General features: G+C 44.4%; 1 protein-coding gene across 2 annotated transcripts in view; it reads right to left on the bottom strand.

Moving 5' to 3' along the window:
* The window catches only part of AKR1D1 (aldo-keto reductase family 1 member D1), a 34,697-nt gene extending 20,897 nt beyond the window's left edge, over positions 1–13,800 (bottom strand). For both annotated transcript variants that reach the window (XM_054387137.1, XM_054387138.1), the window contains exon 1: positions 13,708–13,800. In XM_054387137.1, coding sequence (XP_054243112.1) covers positions 13,708–13,800 — 93 coding nt within the window. The remainder of the gene's footprint in view (positions 1–13,707) is intronic.
* Between the last annotated feature and the right edge of the window lie 3,129 nt (positions 13,801–16,929).

Here is a 16,929-nt window from a genome sequence, read left to right as displayed (position 1 = left end):
TGTTTGAATTTTAGCATTCAAGTGTATGAAAGCAGAACATTTTAGAGTATGGTGATGCTTTACCTTATTAGAGGGTGTTTTGTTTTGCTGGTTTGTGGTTTGTTGTTGTTGTTTTTTTTTTTTTTTAAAGGTGTGTATTTGTTGGCTTTGGATTGTTTGGTTTGGTTTTCTTTTTCCTCTTTTATTGATGAATGGGGCATGGGCCTGATTCTAGGATTTCCTCTTCTCTTTGCACTCTTGAAAAATTGCACAAATGTAACTCCTTGAAGCTGTAAGCTAAATGCCACAACACAAGGAAATGCTGATTATTGAGTCACATCTTTTCTCGAACACCAGGGCCTTTGTGGTCAAACGTAGAAGGAACAGGTGTAGAAGGGTAGTCTCTCATATATAAGGCAACAGCATAATTGCAGACTTGGGAAGAGTGTGGGACAGAAGAAAATGAGGAAGTTTGCAGTTACTGCAACTGCCTTTGGCTGAATTGGTTAACTTTCATATTAGAACTCAACTTCTATGTACTTCTTAATCTTTTGCATGGGACTTATACACATCTGTACAAATAGTCTTGTGAAAGACTCCTTCATCTCAAGGATTAATCTTGAGGAGGCTGGGGGCTTGAGAAAGCTTTCTTTGGATCAGGTCTTGATTAGCAATGGCCAGAGATGGGTTTACATTAAATTTGAATGTTTTCATTGCACTAGGTCATTTCATCTGATGTGGTATATTTGTTCTGACAGATTCTGGTCTAAGATGCTTTATTTAAAAAAGTAAGACAACCTAGGGAACAGTTTTAGGAAAATCCTGCCTCTGTTGAATCATCCATCTGAAGGACTGAGATATCTGCAAGTCTGGAAACTTTACACAATATATTTATTTTCATTCTAATGGAGAAACTATCATTTCTAGCATTTCACATATGTAATCCTTCCAAATCTTGCAGTAATGGGCAGTGGTAAACTGCTGCTGCAGTCATGATGAGCTGCACAGACTAGTCATGTTGTGGTTTTGCCACTTTTTAGAACTGCTGCCTTGAGCGCCATATCTTATTCCAGTTTCTTGACAGACCGTACTAAAGCAGGATGACTCAGGTCACCACTAATCTTCCATCTTTCCATCAGAGAAGACACAAACCTAAATCTTTCCTCTCTACCCTGCTACTCAGCCTGAGGTATTTTAATCTCTTTTATGGAAATAAAGTCTTTAACTAGTAGTGACCAGATCAGAGATTACCACCTGAAAACCAGCTTTTACTTGCAGATGCAAGTTTGTCATATGATTGCTCTTATGTTTCATGGTGTTGTATAAGGGCTGACACCTCAATCACAGCAGCTGATGGAGCAGTGCCCTCCCCCCCTCCCCCCTCCCAGGCTGCAACCACTTTTACCAGGAAAACCAGACCTCCTCTTCCTCCTCCATACTTCCTCCTCTACTCCCTAGTGTACATTGGCACAAATGCCAGAAGAAGGACTGAAGTGTCTCCATGATGTAAACCTTTGTGCTTGTCAGTAGTAATTCAGGACTTTTTGGCCTTAAGACAAATCTTTGCTTCTTTATTACTTTTTATTTAAGTGTAGATAAGAGGTATGCTTTATCCTTAGCTGTAATGATATTTCAGCTTATAATCTGTGTGCCCTGTAAATATGCTACTTTGATCAAGGACTGTTGTTTTAGACATAGAATTTTATGACCACCTCTACACTGTAAGTCAGATTTTTATCTTCAGTGCTCTTACAGTGGGTCAATAACTTGTACCACAAAAGATATGAAACTTATCACATGTTTTATCATAAAAGAAAAACCGTTTGGTTAACTAGAGCCACTTATTGAATCACTAGGATTTCCTTCAATAGCATCTACGATATTTTTAAGATCACAAAGTTTAAGGAAACAACACACAATTATTCCCTCTATCGATCAATAGCTTGTAAACCTGCTGATTTACCATCATGCATGATAGATCAAACCAATATCCATTTCCTTCAGGCTCCATGGTAAATAAATACAGCAGAAGGAGCTGGGGAGCAGATTCAGGTTTGCACCTTTACCAAAAGGAAGGAAGCAGCAGTTTGGCCCCTTCTCCATAGATGAAGTAGTCAATTAGCCAGTTACCACATTTTATGAGTGTGAAAAAGCAATCTTTCATCAGTTCTGCCTGTCTAAAAAGGTCTGCTCTGTTTCCTCTGAGACCCTGGACTACTATTTTTTTTTAACGTTTATTCCAGATGCCTTCCATCACATCCCATTTTCTCAAAAATGATTCTCCCTATCACAGAAAAAGTACAGCTTCAGTTCTGATCATGATTGCTTTTGATGGAGCCACAGGATAATAACTTTTGTATGAGCATACTCATGAATTTTACTGTTCCCTCTCAAGTAGAATAGTATTTGCTTAGCAGTGTTAGTGGTTATTCTAATCATTACTGTTATTTAGTGTCACATTTCAGCTGCCCTCCAGTTCCTTTGCTTTTTTTTATAGCATACTTTTTCTTGTTGGCAATTTCCATCAGCTTTCTAATTTATAAAGGGATTCTGGTTACCTCCAAAGACAAAGCTAACAGGACAAGTTAGTGTCAAACTGTAATCTTGCAAAACCTTGTGAACGGCTGCCACAGGCACTGCTTTGATACACGTCTTAACACCACTATTGTAATTAATGCCTTAGTGCATACAGTAGATGAAAACAGTCTGACTCAGGCTCCCTGATTCTCCTCTGCCCTGTTTCACATGCACAGCTTCACAGAGTTGCACCAGTCTAAACAGCATGTGAAAGCTGAGGAAGCAGCACTTCAAGAAAGGAGCCATTTATCTTCTTCCTGAGTGCCTCACCTGTAGCGTAATGGCATCTAGCTGGCAATAATGATTCTGTGAGGAAAAACTTGAGGCATTGGAAGAGATAGGACACCTCCTGGAAAAAAATCTTAATTTAGCTGCAGCTGAATTAGAGAAGAGATCCAAATTGTGGGCTAAGCGCTCCAGTCCTAACCTATAATTTAAGATGTGGAGCTGCTGTTTAGGAATTTTAGTCAGCTAAATACAGGAAAGAGAAAATAGGTACATTCCTGGGCTCAGAGCCTCCTTTACCAGAGCTCGGCACTCACACACAGACTCTAATGCAAGTTTCTAGAAATCCAGTTGCTTATTTCCATTTGCCTGTTTTCCGGATAACCTGGCTTAAGGTGTTAGGAACAGAGCATAGAAAACATATATACTGAAGGCATTACAGGAAAGCACAGGCTGAGTTTACAAAGGCTGAGGATATGAGCCACAGAAGGGTGCATTCTTAGAATTGTTTAATCTTGTAAGGGAGAAACTGTACCGTACACCTCTTTCTTGGAAAATGCAACCACCAGCACATCCCTCCCTCTCGTACACAGGAAGCTCTGGCTGTCATCCCCTGGCAGCGTTGGCAGCCACCGTCCAGGAAGAAAAGCCCTGTAAAAGGATCTCTGCAAAAGCAGGTAGAGCTGAGATAGAAGCAGAGCACAGCTGCTATACTGGCCCAGAGCTTTGCTTTATGCAGTGCAGTGTATTGCCTTAGTGTGGAATGACAAATGTGACTAGAGAAGATACGAGGAATGGTGATGCTTGCTGCCTCATGTCATGTTGTGAATCAGCATGGACAAGGAGTGCCTCCTTTCTCCTCTAGCCTGATGTCCTGTCAGTGGCATGGAGCATGAGGTTTGATTGCCCGTACAACAAAAATTATATTGCATAACTGCAGATGAAGCATTTCTAGAATTCCTGCAACATTGTTATTTTAGCATTTAGTCAAAGCGGTCTTCAGGAAAGCCTTATTATTTTAGCTGGCAGAGGCTGATGGAGTTATTTTTACCACCTGATTGCAGAATCCTCAATGCTAGAATCACTGAAACTTTTCACTTGGTGCAAATTTACTTAATGCAAGCCTAGGCTAAAGGGCTGCCGTGTTTCTCCACTGGCAGATAGAGAATTAAGGCAAACTAACCCAGGTTCCATGCTTGCAGTGCCAGTAGGGTGGACTGGAATGCTTTCCTGAAGAGGTGGAGAGCACAGTAGCCAACTGGCCAAACTTCGAAAGCGTGAGTCGAACTGGGAGGTTGGATGCTATCAAAATACCCTTCAGATAAGAAATGTGATTCCAGAGATGAGTGAGGTTACATGGGGTAGATTAAGCGCCAGCTCATGCAATAACAGAGGAAATAAAAAAGGTTGCCAGTAGTTCTTCTACTTCATTCCCTAGAGTTAAAGGGGAGAGGTTTCTGGCGCCTGTTCGAAGAAGTGTTTGCAAAGGCAGATGTAAAATTTGGGGAATTCCACCACCTAGTTAGCTAAACCAACGAAAGCTGGCTTTGATGAAGCCTAGAGAGGCATTTTCTGCACAGTGTTTTTAAGTTTTGACAAATGTGACCTTCTAGGTCAACCAAAGACACAAGCCAGATGTTAGCTTCCCACATGAGCTGTAAGAACAAGCTTATGTTCTTCAGAGAACTATGGGGAGTCAGAGACATAGGGGAGTGCACAGCCATGTTTAATGTATGGAGATGGTCAGGAACATATTGAAAAGAGGCTTGTCTGAAAATTTGTGGCTCTAAATGTTCTTGCCAAAAGGTGTATCTTTTAGTTGTGTTAACTCAGATTACTTGCTTGCAGGGGTTCTGTCCCTCTCTAGCTATGCCAGTGATTCTCCATCTCATCTTCTGTAAAACAATCTTCATAACTTTTATTTGCACTTTCTCTGTGACTCTTGAACAAAAATCCACCTTGGTTGGAAAGCAAGAAGAGAAGAGAAAAAAACAAACCAACAAACAAAAAACCACCAAATATTTTTTGGTGTCAGTGTTTAGCCTTGATATTATTGTATTGGTAACTTTGTAGTTTTTGGAAGAGGAATATGTTGAAACAGTTAGTGCTTGTCATTGCTGTATGCATCTATGGAATGGAAAAGACCTGCTTTCTGTTCGGTTACTTCTCAAATGAGAATATCCATGACTGGGTTTAGGTAGTGCCACTGTCCTAAAAGCTTATCAGGATTAACCATCTATTAGTTTTGGACCTGGGATGATTAAATGCAATTCTATCTGGTGTCATAGCCAAACATGTAGCTTGGTGGATCGTGTTGGCATCTGATATCCACCATGCAAAAGCTGTGCTGACTCCCAGACCAAGTTGTCATCTTCTAAATGTCACCTTGCTGTGGGAAGATTTTTTTTTCTGGAGCTCTCTTACGCTGTCCAAGTCTGCGTGTGTCGGTACCGTGTTCAGGAGCCAAGTGATGTGGTGCCAGTTTGGCTGTAAGAGCTTGGATTAGGCAGGCATTGCTGCACTGGGCCAGGTGATTATCTGACTGTCAACAGTTTTACTAGTGGAAGTCCTCTGCTCTGCAGGGACATAAGTGTCTTGGTCCTGGAGCTGTCTGGACGTGTTTTCTTATAGCAGCTGAGATGTCAATGTAGGTTAGACATGCTGTCTTTTCAATAAGAGAATTTTCTGAATGCTTATAATTTAAGGCAGCTTAGGTTTTGGGGGAGAGTCATTCTGACAACAATCTACTCCTCTGAATGAAATTCACCATTTTCCAAGACTAGCACATTTTTCGTTGTTTTGCTCAGAAGTTCTCTGTAGGCTGATGAACTTTGTAAGTAGAAAGTTAGTCTTTCATTCACCCTCATCTACAAGGCTGGGCCTATCCTCCTCAGGAATTTTACATGTTGACTGTTTCAGTAAATGCAGCTTTTAATCTGCCACACATGATTAGACACTAATTGTGTTCATAGCTGGAAAGACCACAGAAGCAGTTGGCACGAAGCACAGATTAGTCACACTATCAATTTGGTTTTTATTAAGCTTCAGGATTCATAGAAATGAAGAATCACAGATTTCAATAGAGAAAAGATGTGGAGGTAAACAGGCATTTCTTGAAAATTCAACAGTGTCTTAGAGCCAGGGGGTTTGTCATAAGAACTAAGCTTGTGAACTCAAGAAAGTTGTACACAAGCATCTCCATCTTGACAGAAAATAAGTAATTTTGTCAAATCCAACTTTAAAATCTGATATTGATGGTTGAACTTCCATTCTTAGAAAAAAGCTAGGAGGTTTTTGAGCCTGCCACGTTTCATCAAAGAGCAGCTACCTTTTATGATTGCCTGTTTTTTTCTAATTAGATGACTTAATTTTAAATTTCTTAATGAGAGAAAGATGCAATCTTGCATTTATGCAAGCTAAAAATATTCCATTGCAGAACATGAGATTACAGGGATCTAGCAGGGGTTGAGGTGTCAAGAAATGGTTGCAAGCAGGGGGAAGACAGGAGAAAAGTCAGATGTAAGAAGGATGACCTCTGCTTTTAATAGGTGGTAAATATGCCATTAAAGCATGTTTGAAAGTGAACTTTAAAATGCACCATTGCAGCATTAAGTTTTTGGCAAAAGTCTTTGATAAAAGCAAAATTTGTCTGAGACCCTTTTGATTTAATGTGTTCTTCTACTCTGTACACTCAGCTATTTGCTGTAAAAATTGTCTGTGAAAACAGTATCTTAAGTGTTCATCTGTTCACCCCTCACCTTCTGGCATATTTGCCATCTCTGTAGCAAACATTAGGGATTATTTAATACATTAAGATACAGCCCAGAGTTTTTGCAGTTTCTTGAATCCACGTGCAGGCTCCTTTTCCTGTATCTTCATACTTGCGGTGATTTGATCATGTTTCTAGCAAGCAGACGTGCTCCTGCCCGAGACCTATGTTGTTTTGCTGCTCGCTAAAAGGTAGCGCCAACTACTGCACCTCCTCAAGGCATCTGAGGACCAAATACCAAGACATTTTGCCTTGATATACTCTTGGCAACTGAGTCTTGCCAGCAACTGTGACTTAGCTGAAGAATAACAAGTAAAAGCTGAGAAATTAAGCAACAAGAGCACCACCAGGATACCAGGAAAGGCATAATGTCTGTGGTCTGTGCAAACAGAATCATCTGAGTATGGTTTAGTCCTTCAAGTGTGAAACTGAGTCATGACTTTGCCAGTGAGTGATCTGGCTACAGGTACATAGTCTTGGGATAAACATCTTCCAGTGTGAAGACTAAACTAAGTCTTAACTAACGGCAGGCACCGGTGCCCTCCGGATGTGTCATAGCAGGCCCGGGTCTCTTCCTGGGCTGCAGTAACATATCTCTTTCCCTTCTGCCCTTGCCTCAAGTGTACAGGTCTTGATTTAGGAGCATGACTTTAGGATATCCTCAGAGACCAAGGGAACATAAGGCCAGACTCTCAAACATCTCAAAAATCCCAGCCCCGAAAGACCGTGTGTTGCTGTGTGTTGGCCAGCTATGGCTCTGCTGCTCCAAAGCCCTCCCTGAAGATAAGATGAATTAGTACCACATGAGGTAATACTGCTGCTTTAAAAGCAAATGGCTTGAGAAAGCCAGTTGTGGTTACCACAAGGCACTGTAAAAAAGCTCAAAGTCCTTTAGAAGTGCTGGTCAGGACATAAAGCCCAACAACTTTAAAAGAACAATTTTGTTTTGGGAACTTTCTTCACTTCTTAAGTACTCTTCTTAAGGGCATGAATATAAGTCTCTATAGGCAAATATCCCAGCAAGAGACCCCCCACTTCTGCTCAAGTCAGGTTCCCCAACAGCCTTTTTAGGGAGAAAAAAAAAAAGGGGCAAAATATCTCCCTGGCATACATCTGTGGTGATTTCATGTAGGTTCATAAAGATCACTTCCTTACAGAGTTAACTTCAGAGTCAGTACTTGCTGAGTTCAAACACATGTGTAATTGTTCACAATGTAAAGAACTGTGGTATTTTCTTTATATCTCTATTTTAATAGTGTGTCATGGGATGTAAGCTAAGGCTGTAAGGACATTTGCATGTCAGCGCACTTCCTGCTCTTGCCACTGCCTCTCTTATCTCTTTCAAGAAAAAAAATCTAGAAACTGAGTGGGAGGCTTACCTCAGGAGGAAGATAGTTGTCTGAGTCAGAGGAGAAATTTGTAGGAAAGAAATCAAGAAGGAGAAAACTTTAAGCTTCAACTCTGTTTCCAGAGATATCAGGTGTCACTCTTCCCTGGGAGTTTTCATACAACTATCCGTTTCATAGCTTTGGATCAAGCTAGGTGGCTTTCTCTACAAGTCACCTGGAATCATTGCCATCTCCAGCTGATCGTGTTTCAAAAGATGGTGGTGGCCAGGAGAAAAACAGACAGAAATAAATTGAGTATAATCCCCTGCTTACTGCAGCTCAGAGGTCCAGATTGCATGATCGGGACAAGTCACTTATTTCCTCTTTTGACTTACAGGTAGCCTACAGCAGAGATGCAGCCTGTACCATAGAGATAAACCAAAACAATTTGTGCATGCACATCATTGTGTGAGGAACTTTTTGGCATAAAGGATCCTACAACAGCTCTAGGGACTGTTAGCCTGTACAATGAAAAGTTACTCTGTTCAGCTTCTAACTTGGGTGTAAAAAGTAATCCAGAGTGCCAAAACACTGTTTTTACTTATCCAAAACAGATATTTTTTAACTTGGTCACGCAGATTGGATATGGAAGCCCTGGATGAACTTTTCTCTCCCCAATTCAAACCAGCAATTTCTTCTTAAACAAACCCCAGACTGTCTGGGGCTCACAAGAGTTACTTCGTGGCAGTTAAGGATTTGGGGAAATAGGTCAGTCTTCCTCCTGGCTGGATGCCATACCAAGTTCTTCAGTATCCAAAGCTGTGGGGCTGGTGGGTAGCGCATTTTCCCATGGGGCTAGTGGGTAGCGCGCTTTCCCATGGGGAGGGTGCTCCTCCTACTCCAGGCTGTACGTGTTCCTTCCTGCCTCTTTCTAGCTATCATGTACCCCCATGATCGCATTTTTTCCCTGAGCTGTGCGATATGAAATTAATCCCTGGAGGCAGAGAGGAGGACTGAATCTGGTTTCCCACCACTTGAGTGGATTCCTTCACTGGTATGCTCTTCAGGGAAAGGCAACTCTTACCTCCAACTGCTTTTTAATAATCCTTTGATTCCTCAGCTTGTACTGCCAGTGCCCAAAATGAAATGCTTTGCCATTTTTTTTGCCTGAAACTATTCCACAAAACTGCTTCCAATTTACGAATGGATTTGGCTACCTCAGAACCTGAATTTTAGCAAAGTCACAGCTTGCCAAAACCCCTCACCCAGTGCTATTCTTGAGCGTTTTGCCAAATCTTATGTACAGCATTTGTGTATAGTGAGGTTGCTACAACCTTCTCTCCAAGACCTCTCTTCCTTCGGTCAAAACAGGAAGGCAGGAGAGGAGCTGCGGCCAAGGCCCCTTGACCTTCCAAGAAGACAGCAAGTATTCATGTGAAGGCACTGGGCTGATGATCTTACTGTGTTGACAGGGATGAGTTATGAAGTGAAGCAGGCGTAAGTGCAGTTTTAATGAGGTATAGAATTTCCAGGATTTAGGAGTGTTTTTAGCACCTTCCCCTGTGAGCTTGTTCATCCTCATGCCCCATCCATTTCAGATGGGTACCAGAAGCACTTGTTGGGTGGTGCTGAGAACTGAGCATCAAAGCCGGGAGATAGTGAGATCATGGTGGGGGGTTTGATCTTTTCTCTGCTGTGGCACCGGGCCACATCACAGGCTCATCAAGGAAGCTGTCCTCCTCCAACCTTGCCTGTGGGGCTGCCCTCTCCTCCCTTCTCCCTGTCCCTTCCCCCACTCTCCCCCTCCAATCTATTTAATACTCTAGGGAATTGGGTCAACAGCTCGGGGGCCCTCAGGAAGGGAAAGCTGAACACGGCACATCTGCTGGAACCTTGGCAGGGCCCCTTCTGCACACGCAGGGCTTTGCCAAAAGGATCCACAGAGCCAGTCAGAGGCAGAACTGGCCTCGAATTTTAAAGCCATCTGGAAGGCCTTGATAGTCCCCACTGTGGTTCCCTTCCAGACCCATGAGGAGAAGGGATATTTGGGGAAGAGAAGAGAGAATTAGGGAAGTGACAGGCTTTCACTGTTTTGCTCAAGTCCATCCTTGCTAGGAGAAACAGCCTAATTGAGGTAGACAAGACTCTAACACAACTTACACATTTCCTTCCTTGTCTGAAAGAGGATATAAACCAACTTCAACACATTGAAATCTGCAACAAAAAGCCAACCAAGTTTTTTGGATATACAGTTACTACCCTCCCTTAAAAATAAGGGTAGGAAACACCAATTAAAACAGCAAAAAATATCTCTAAGTGTTCTTCATAAACAACCCAAATTTATCACCAATTCTATGACCAGTGAAGACTCGTTTCATTCTGTTAGCAGATGAGCTGATAGCAAATGGATTCATCACATTTTTTTGCTATGTTAGGAGAGCAGAGCAAAGAGAAACCCCCAAAATTACACTACCAGTGTTTTAAGTCTCAAAGAACTAGCTGAATTCTTGTCATCCTGTGTACAGCAGAAGAAAAGCTCTCTTACACCAAGGTGGAAAGAGTGCTCAATTAAAATCAATGTGATTATCAAATAGACCTTTTCCACTGTGGTCCAGCTCTGGTCCAGTTGAGTGACTTACTTTGAGTCAGTAAACTTGTACCTGGGATCAAATTTTGTTAAATAGATTTTTGCTGCTGTTGTTGTTGTTCAGTTTCACAACTGGAGAAGCATGGCTTATCTGCCAAAATCGTCTTTGAGAGAACAATTAAGTTATTTGGGATGAGCAAGACAAGCTGCTGACATGTTTCAATTCTGAAGGCACTGCCACGCAGTTTATCCAGACAAAGCCCAAAACATGAAAGATGGCCCTTTGCCTCTGATTTCTTCTAAGTCACTGTAAAAAGGGCAGATTTCCCTGTTTCCTGGCTAACTAGAGCTGCCTGGTTTGTTTAACCAGCAAGCACATTCCTGCACTTCAGGAAGAACACTCTGGGCTCATTATGAGCTACTGGGTTACAGCATGATATTGAGAAAACAGATTTATTTTGGACAAACTGCTCTGACAGGGAGGTGCCAGGATGAATAACCTTTGGAGGGAAAAAAAATCAGCCTCCAAGAACAAGATGAATAATCTGACAAAGGAATTACTCTGTATTTTATATCAAAGCACAAAATGACTAGAAGTTATGAAGATCTGACTCATGAGCATAAATAGTGCGCTGGCTGGCACTGTCGCTGCCACCAGCTGCCTGCCCCCACCACTGGAAAATGGATGGCTCAGATGCTACTTTTAAAGCAATTCAGCCACAATTCAGCTAAGCATTTTGAGAGAAACATCTTAGTGCTAGTTTACAGCCTCAGTCTTTAAGATAAACCTTGAACTGGTCCCGAGTTGCCACAAAGCCTTTCAGCTCTCTAGGCAGGAGGAACAGGAAACCTCACCAGGCATCCTGGTGGAAGTTGTGCCAGGCACAACTGCCACTGCAAGTTGTTGATAGAAGTCCCCTGTCCTCATATTAGCAAAGCAGTTTGTTTGAGACGGGCAAGCACTAAGCTGTGATCTATTTAAACACCTAACCCATCACCAACCAGTATCTGCAAACAATTCTGCAACAAATCCTGTAGCACCCTGCTACTGTTTCCCCAGCTGTCCTCTGTGACAAGTTCCCTGACTTGAACATGCAGCCCTAATCCTAGCATAAAGCTTCAGTCCAGCTCCTCCAGATAAATAGGCATTTCACCTGGTCTCCTGCTGTTTTGCAAGTTCCTTATCAGTGCTGTTTTCTCTACCTCTCTTCAGCTCCTCATCCTCCCTCCTGTAACTTGCTAACATGTTTAGCACCTAGAAAGAGAACTGCAGCTCAGAAAATCAAACTCCTACAAACACCAGAGGAGGAACAGGCAGTTACACAGCAGCTTTACTTGCTCCAGTTGTAGTTGTTTTATCAATGCCCTGCCTACACAGTCCTGTTGTGTGTGTGCATGTGTGTGCCCCTCCACTTTTGTAATCAGAAAATGAAAGAGGTACATGTGACAAGCAGAAAACCACTACTCAGGGCTGATACAGCTGAAAACCAACCCTTCCTAAAAATGATTGATTTTTGCTGAATGAGCTCCATGCATACCTTCCACCTTGACCTGTGGGAGGGCAAAGGAGGCAGCAGGACTTTGCAGGGCTTGGTTACAAACAGCAGGACTGCTGTGTGCTCATGTTGGGACATTTAAATTTCTGCAGTGCGAACTCTCAGGGTTACAACATTGCTGAAAAAACGCTTCTGAAAGGGGAATCTTATCTGCCTCCCCTCTCAGCTCCAGCAGGTCGCTTGCTGCTCTGAGCTCCCTGCCTGAGCCTGGCTAATGCCAAAGCATCAGTGCAGGGCTACAGATGGGTAAGTACAGCAAAGCAGGAGCATCCCTTCTGCTGCTAGCTTCATGTTTTTTTAACTTAAAACTACTGTAAAATTGCAACTGAGGGTTGGGGGCATGATATACAAGTCTGGAAAGAGACACTTGAAGTTCACTGAGAGCTATTTTGTCACTGAATTATGCAATGTTCTGCTTTGCTACATTAGAACTTCTGTTAGAAAGCTCAGTTTTGTTTCAGTAATGGTTATTCAAAGAATGCACTAGCTGAAAATATCTCCAGAAACTCTGGCGATGTGGGGGACGGTACCCAGCCTCTGAAGTTGCAGATTCTCCCCACGTAAACCAGCATTGTTAACCAGGGAGATCTGCAGCCGTGGAGATTTCTTACATCCTTTGTGTGCCACTTATGCACTCCCTGCAGCAGCATTTATTGAAGATTTTACTTGATGCTGCTAGTAATATGATCTATATATATATTATAGTAATATAGTATATATGTTAATGTTATAAGTATAAAACATATTAATGCTTGTTAAATTGTTTTAATCAAAAGTTTTCCTTCAAAAAGTTCTTTTAAAATACCTGGTGGTATGTGAAGTCGTGTGCACAACATTGTATCTCAACTCTGATACTATTACACAAAAAGGGTTCTCTTTTCTCCTCCCTACTCTTCAAACAAACAGGAAAAATAAACCACTGGGAGTTCAGGCAGTTTAGGAGAGCGAAAGGCAGCAGCTTTCAGACGCGCGGTGAGAAGAAACATCAGGTGTGCTTCCTCAGCATGCATTGCAACGGAACCAGCGACACTTAAAAGGGATGCCTGCTCGGGACACGCAAACCCGAAGGATATAGTGTATTTGAAAATGGTTTGGCCACTGGCGGTCAGCTGTGTCAGCCGCAAAAATCAGGATGCAGGAATTTGGGTCTTTGTTTCAGGAACATTCCTCGGAAAGTGTCGGGGCCAGCTGCAAAAGGGTCCGAAATCCCTCACCTCACCGCTCAGCACAGGAGGGTAGCGGGGCCGTGCTGTCGGCACCGTCCCCCCCACTCTGGGCTTCTCGGGACCGAGGACTCCAGGTAGGGTGTCTCATCCCTTGCCGCTGCCCGCGGCGGCGACCCCATGGGGTTGCACTGCCTCGAACCCCAGCCCCCCGCGTTCCCTTCCCGTGCGCCCATCAGCGCGGAGCTGGGCGAAGCGCGGTGCGGGGCAATGCCCCGCCGAGGCGGCCGAGGGGCACTTTCCCCTCACCTTTCCCTCTGCGTGCCGCGCACTGCCCACGCCGCTCGCGGGAGAGCTCGGGCTTCCCAGCTTGCACACGGAAAGCAGCGAAAGGAGAAACAGCCGGGACGGGAGGAAAGGAGGGGAGAGCAGACGGGTAGCCCTCGCTGGTGGACCTGCAGCGACGGTGGCCGCCACCTGTCCGCGCCAGCGGAGCGGAACACCCCGGCGTCCTCGGACTTACTTTTTTGGGGTCGGCGTAAGTGCCCAGCCCCAACAGCGGGATGCTGTTCCCGTCGCTCAGCGGAACACGGTGGTTTTCGGCTGTCAGGTTCATACTGGCGGCAGGTAGGGCCGCTCCGACCTCGGGGCTGTCTCTGTAGGGGCGGGAGTCGCCGACTCCTCAGCCAACAGCGGTCCCTGAGTACCGGTACCCACTCACGGATCGACAGACAGTGCCTTTGCAGAGCCCGAGGTACGAACTGCCCGCTCCTGCCGGCGGGGAGTGCCTTTTTGGGGGGCCGAGCCACGTGTGCCGGTGGCGGCCCTGCACCGCGCCCAGCTGTGCCCCGCCCCGGGCTCCGCCCCAGCCTTGCGGACCCCCAGACCCCTGAGCCCCACCTCAGCCCTGCAGACCCCCGGGGACCCGCGCCAGTCCCTACTGAGTCCTGATGCAGAAGCTGCATGCAGGGCAAAGGCTCCCTCATGCGAAACTGGAGGCGGGCCAGCGGGCCACCTGCAGGCCGGGAGACTGGGAGGGATCCTACCCGCAGCCAGGAAGGTCCCTAAGTGCTGTCTTGTCCAAAGCTCCCGACAAGGGCACCAGCCCTTGCCTGCCAGGGTGTCTGCCCTGACCTTCTTCCCCCAACAACAGCAGGGCTTCCCATGCTTTGGGGTGGCAGGTTTTGGAACTTCTCCCACAGATGTGCAAAGCTCTTTTTTTCCAAACTCAAAATTTAGGGTTCCCAAGGACACTTTGTACCCTCCAGGGACACTTTCCACTTCTTTCCAAAGGCATGGATTAAAAAACAGTGCTGCAGGGGCAAGAAGGAATGAAGAAAGTCCCATACAGGAGACTGGTGAATAATTCCTGTGCCTCAGCAGAAGTCCCAGATTATAGTGAATGGGCTGAAGTTCCTCACACTCTGGTTCTGCTCTGCTGTGGAAATTGCTGATATTCCAGAAGGGGACAATGCCCATTATGAAATTAAACCCATGGCTCTTGATACCCTTTCTGACCCTCATAAAATACTCAAGGCTACACCTTACCCTACTCTACAGAGAAGTGCCCTGTCCTCAGCCAGCTACTTTGTGTCCTTGCAACTGTGTCTATGATGAATTCTTCCCATTTGGTTTTACATGTCTTTCTAGATCAACCTGAAATTAAGCCTTCAGAGAACATTATTCCTCAGCCACTACAATGTCCTTTGCCTAGCAGATTATTTTATTTTCTCTAACACTCCACTTAGCTTTCTGTGGATGGTAATAGTTCAGCAGGTTATGCAATTCCAAGAGGAGTTAATTGATCCATCCTGATAAGTTATCTTTGCAGGGTTCTTGAAACCAATAGGTGTGCACTCATTTGCATATGGAGAAATGGTTAGTGGCTGTTAAGGCTGGGACCTACCTGGAGAATACCCTATCAAAGATGCTTTTAGTGTTGCAACTCAGATACCTGCAAAGGTATCAGTGAAGACAGAAAAATTGCCACTTTTACTGGCAGGAATGTGCCAAGTGGCTTATGACTAAGTGCAAGGCTGTTTGATCCCTGCCCAAAAATTACTAGAGAGCAAGAACATCCTGCTGGGCAAAGGTACCATTCTGTGGTGTAAAATGCTTCTTGGGAGGTAGGCTGAGAGTGGCCAAGGCTTTCCCAACAGCCTGTGCTTTACCTGGACAACACAATGCAAAGAACTGGCAGTCAAATGACTGGGTATCTTAAAGGGGGTATCTGGGGCAAACTGTAGCCTGGCTGTGGTTGCTGTTGGCAGCCTGGTACTGCTAGATCTCATCTGCATGTTAATGTAAACTGTGGGTACCTGACAGTGCAGTTATTTACGTGTGACTCGGAGGAAGAAGACCCAATGACATCCTCCTTGCCTCTCTGTTATTCCCATGTAACTGGCTATCATTTTCTTGCTCCAGAAGAAGCTCTTATCTCCTCTCTCCATGCCAACAACGCCTAAGCATGCTTCGTGTGTTTGTAGGAGGACAAGTTGATGCTAGCACGTGGAATAGACTGCAGCATCTGTGAGCTATAGCCCTTGTTCTGCAGTATTTCCAACAGAGGAGCAAAAGCATGGAAAGGGGTGGAAATGGGGTGAGTAGAGAAGAGTCTATTGTGCCAAAGGGCATTCACAGATATCCCTGTTCCCAGCCCCATACTAGTATTCCATAGAGGCCCTGTTGCCTTAGTGGCTAATTTCCACCCCTGATCTCTCACATTCCAAGTCTACCCTAGAACCCCCTTTTCCATAATTCCTCCCAATCCAGTATTTTACAGGGATCAATCCAGCAATTTATGGGGAGTTTTACAGCACAGTTTGCTCATTTGCTTCAGACTCGGAGCATATCCAGCTTGCTCATGTGCTTTGGCATCAGAGCAATGTGTGCCCTGAGCCGCGCGTGATCTCAAGCTAAGCAAAGCGCAACTGTGTCTGTGGTGTCTGTCCTGGGCAAGCGAGCAAGTGTAAGGAGCCATTCTGCCAGGAGTATACTATGCTGATACATGATAGCCCTCAAAAACAACTGGGAAAGCAGGATTGACAGACTTGCCATAATTCACAGAAAAGGGAGCTTGGGCTGGAGAAAACCTCTTGCTCCTAGGAACAGTCAAGCAAAGAAAGGCAAACCAGGCAGCCCCAGGCACTCTGGTCCTGCTACAGGCAGAAGACCCTGGCACTCAGCAGGACTGGGGTGACAGACAGCTGTGGAGTAACAGGCAAAAGTCACCTCTCTTCTAGATTCACTGCTAGACCAGTCCTTATAAAACTCAGCCAGTGTGCTTGTCAGAGAAATAAGAAAGAGGCAGAGGGTTTTACAAGTCCTTTTCCCCACCCCTGTGCCTTAACCAACAGCAAACAATGTGAACACTTTTTACACATGCAACCTTTTAATCCCTATAGCAGTTCTAGTTCCCTACCCCACTGTTTTAAAGCCTTTTCAGATCTTATACTAAATCCCAGAAAACAGATAAGAAAATGCCTTTCCTTCCCTCCCTTTTTTCATTTTTCCCATTTACATGTGATTTAGTAACCTGAAATAGTTTTATTCCATAGAAGCTACAAATACTAGTGTGTTTTGAGCTGCAGAGAAGTATCCTTTAGAGAACAAAGGAAGCTGAAAAATGTAGCCTGGAGCCTGTTGCATATAATTCTTGTTCGTAAGTTTCTGCTAGCTGGCTGTTCAGAAGAGTTTAGTTCTTGGTTTCAGAGCTTAAATGACTTAAGCAGACTTTTTATGAGGA

Source organism: Indicator indicator, chromosome 14 (genome assembly GCF_027791375.1).
Source record: "Indicator indicator isolate 239-I01 chromosome 14, UM_Iind_1.1, whole genome shotgun sequence".
Lineage (NCBI taxonomy): Eukaryota > Metazoa > Chordata > Aves > Piciformes > Indicatoridae > Indicator > Indicator indicator.
The sequence above is the reverse complement of the archived record's forward strand: the minus strand, read 5'-3'. Positions and strand labels throughout refer to the sequence as shown.